Source organism: Trypanosoma conorhini, assembly GCF_003719485.1.
Source record: "Trypanosoma conorhini strain 025E chromosome Unknown Tco_14.4_contig_00271, whole genome shotgun sequence".
In the NCBI taxonomy this organism is placed as follows: domain Eukaryota; phylum Euglenozoa; class Kinetoplastea; order Trypanosomatida; family Trypanosomatidae; genus Trypanosoma; species Trypanosoma conorhini.
The window spans coordinates 1-3,530 of record NW_021704351.1 but is presented as its reverse complement, the minus strand read 5'-3'; the positions used below and the strand labels follow the sequence as shown (position 1 = coordinate 3,530).

Below are 3,530 nucleotides of genomic sequence, written 5' to 3'. Positions count from 1 at the left end.
GGAAAAGAAGGGAGGCAGACCCGCAGACACACGCATGCCTCACAGCCGCAGAGAACGATTGGCGGAGGAACCCCAAAACGGCGTCGGAGGCATTCTTCCACACATTTCACGCCCCCGCCCACACGTGTTCGCTACTCGTTTTTTCTTGCTCTCTCGCCGTCAAGCCCACAGACACGAGCAGAAGAAACAAAAGAGTAAAACATGTTTCGAAACCGACAGACAGACACACACGCACAGACACACGAGACAAAGTAAAAGCAACTTGCGCCATGCCATACCTCGCCCAGGCATGAAACGGAAAAAGGTGCGGCAAACGAGGGATGTGTGCCAGGGCCGGTGGGCACCCCCACGAAGGATCACATGCGTGCCGACTGCACCATGGCGTCCGACAAGGCGGCGAAGGACACTTTGGAGTGCGCCATGCACCGCAGCAGGGATGAGGGACGCAGGTGCGGGCCGTGCCAGTTTGCCAGCTCCTCCATCTTCTGCACGAGTGCGGAAATGCCGGCTCTGTCGGCCAGCGCGAGGGCGCCTCCAGTCGTCTCACGAAACCCGATCGCGGCGACCGTCAAGGCGTTCGCGTCTGTGGCGCTCCGCACGGCGCCCGAGAGAATAAGCTCGCAGCATTCGTTGACCACAACTGCAAGCAGCCGATCTGCCACCTCGGTGTCGGAGAGTGGGCGAGAAAAGTACAGGCGCGGCACCTCGGCGTTGGGTGCGATCGTCGTACCGTCTGCGCGATACAAGAAGAAGCCCCCACGACGTGAATTGACGCCCAAGTAGCCGTCGGTGCTCATGGCCTGCAGTGCATGATGGGCGATCGCAGGCAGACAATCGACCAACAGGGGATTGCCCTGTGCGTTCATGTCCTTGGTGTCGTCCAGCATTCGCCGAACCGCTGCCGGGCCAAAGTAGTCAATCAGGTGAAACGGCCCCACGAGGAGGCCAAGCACCTCCGTGGCCGCGCGCTCAATGCACGCCACATCACACCGCTGCGTGAGTCGACAGGCCTCCGTCGCCAGAGCCGCAATGAGCCGCTTGGAGCACGACCCACGGCACACCACATATGGGTTCCCTTGTGCCTGCAAATACGTGAGCGCCGCGTTAAGGGCGGCGGCAGACGCCTCGGCGGGACAGCTCTCCTGCGAAAAGAGGCGAACCTCCTGCAGCGTTCCAAGAGCAGAAACGCGATACGGCGAGGCACACGACACGACAACACTGCATGGCAGCGTTGCGACGATCGGACGTGCAACGTGCTCTTCGCCAATAAGAACTACATTGACGCCCCTCAACAGGTCCTGGCGCACGTGCACCATCTGCGCGGTTGCCGCAAAGGACCGCTGTGAGCAGTCCAGCAAGACGGCCGCGCAGTCGTCCTTGGAAGAGGACACAGCCTCCATTTTTTCATCCCAGTACCGCATCTCCTCCCCGCGGAAGGTCACGAAGCGTTGACTGGGCAACAAAGGAAGAACGCGGCGTTTCATTTCACGCCCCAGCGTGTACACGTTGGCCGCGTTAATGGCGGGAGTGGTGCAGACCATCTCACTGAAGATGCGCTCCGACTTCGTTTCCCGTGCGAGCGTCGCTGCCGCGTCACCGCTGCCGGCGCCATGCCCCTGCACAAGAGCGGCCATGGCATACCGTCCCCACGCACGCAGGAGTGGATTAGGGCCCACCATGGCCGTGGATGTCTCAAAGCCGCCGGTGAAGAAGAGCTTACGAAGCAGCAGTTCCTTCTGCGTGGGACGAGAAAGAAGGGCGAGCATGGCGCGCTCGAGGCGAAGCAGAAACGAAGGAGCCGGCAAGGGAGAACTGCCGCGGAGAAGGCCAACCTCCATGACGCTCTCTACACTGTACTCATGAAACTTCGGTGCCATCTCAAGAGTGCGCTGTGCGCCGTAGAAATACCCCAGCCGTCGCACGGTTGCCGCCGCAGGAAAATCCCCAAGCTGAATAGACGGAAACCCAAAAGTCGCCTGGGTGGTGCCAAGCAACTCCCGGTGCGAGCACGCCAGGAACAATTCCGCGCCAAAGTCCTCAATAGCACCGCCGTGGACAACCGCGACGAAGCGAATTCGGTTGGATGCACTCTCCATGCGTGCAAAGAGACGCTGCTTGGCCCGAAGCAACTCCATACGCTCCTCAGACGCCGACTCCAGCGGGCCGTGACTAGCGTTGAAGAAGCCCAGTGTAGGGAACGTCGTGAGCCGCACCTCCGTAGTTGTTCCCGCAGCTGTGTGCTGGTCGTCAATGGCCGTAATGGTCTGATGCAAAAACTTCACAAGCGACATGAGATGCGGCGGTTGGCTCTCTAAGAGGATGGTCGCCACCGGTGAGCCATCGCTCTCAAAAGACACTTTCGCCCAAGGCGTGTTTTCCCCATCTTCTGGCTCTGTGATCGACGTCCATGGAGCCAGCGGCGGCTGCTCCACCGGCGTCGTCGTCGTCGTCGCGTTATCTCTTGCTGAAGTTACAGTTCCCTTCGGTGAAACAGGTGATGACCCCTCCTCCTTCCCTTCCGAGGCAGTCGTCGAGGCGGAAGGCTCTGTTTGTTCTCCCTCCTCGGAGGCGTCCTTCATGCCCGTCATCTGTGCAACACTGGCCCTCTCGCTGACGCCATCGGGAATTTCGTGACGCTCGATCCCCGCGGCTTCCTTCTCAGGGAGGGGCTTTAGGTTTTGCTTGGCGACGGTAGCGTCCACCACGGGCTCCTCCTTGTCCGGCACGACACCCAGTCTAAGCTTCGCACTCGTCTCCTGTGCAGCTTTGGCAGAGCGCAGAAGCGGCCGCGTTGCACGAGCATTCTCGATCTCCTCATCCACAGCAAAACCGACGCTCTTTGCCCAGGCATCCTCCCGAGGGCTCTCTTCCGATCTCCGCGGTGCAATAGTAAAAAAAATTTCATCCTCAACCTCCAGTGAAGCTCCCACGGGGACTGCAGGACGCCTGCCGCTTGCATCGCCCGCAGACGGAGTAGATGCCGGCAAGGAAGTCGCTGCAGCTTGCGGCGGTGGCGGTGGCGGTGGCGGTGGAGTTGGTGGCACAGGCGGTGCAACAGTGTGAGGAGCAGGAGCAGAGGCAACAGACCCCGCCGTCCCACGCTGAGCAAACACCAGCTTTATCTGTCCCACATCCTCAACAATATCATTAAGAGAAAGACGCTTATCTCCCGTAATCGAAGTTGTTGGCCTTCCCATGCGTCGAGTAGGCTCACCACCACTCGCCTCGCGGTGATACCCACGGTCTCCGCTGCGTCTGCCATCACCACGTGTCCTAGTAGGTTCAACACCCAAGCCACCACTCGTAAAATACGAATTCGATGAAGAAAAAGTTCCAGCAGGCACGGCCTTCCGTGGCGCCGGTGCAGCAGGTGCGGCCTTCGGTGGCACCGGTGCAGCAGTTGCAGCCTTCGGTGGCGCCGGTGCAGCAGGTGCAGCCTTCGGTGGCACCGGTGCAGCAGGTGCAGCCTTCGGTGGCTCCGGTGCAGCAGGTGCAGCCTTCGGTGGCACCGGTGCAGCAGGTGCGGCCTT

General features: G+C 60.7%; 1 protein-coding gene across 1 annotated transcript, besides 1 other annotated feature; it reads right to left on the bottom strand.

The window, feature by feature from the left end:
• Positions 1 to 211: 211 nt before the first annotated feature.
• Positions 212 to 249: a microsatellite.
• A 107-nt stretch (positions 250 to 356) lies between these two features.
• Tco025E_04946 (3-hydroxyacyl-CoA dehydrogenase) lies at positions 357 to 3,530 on the bottom strand (the record flags this gene model as incomplete). The annotated part of the gene is made up of 1 exon (XM_029371851.1): positions 357 to 3,530. A coding segment is annotated over one exon (3,174 nt), but the record flags the coding sequence as incomplete, so codon positions are not given.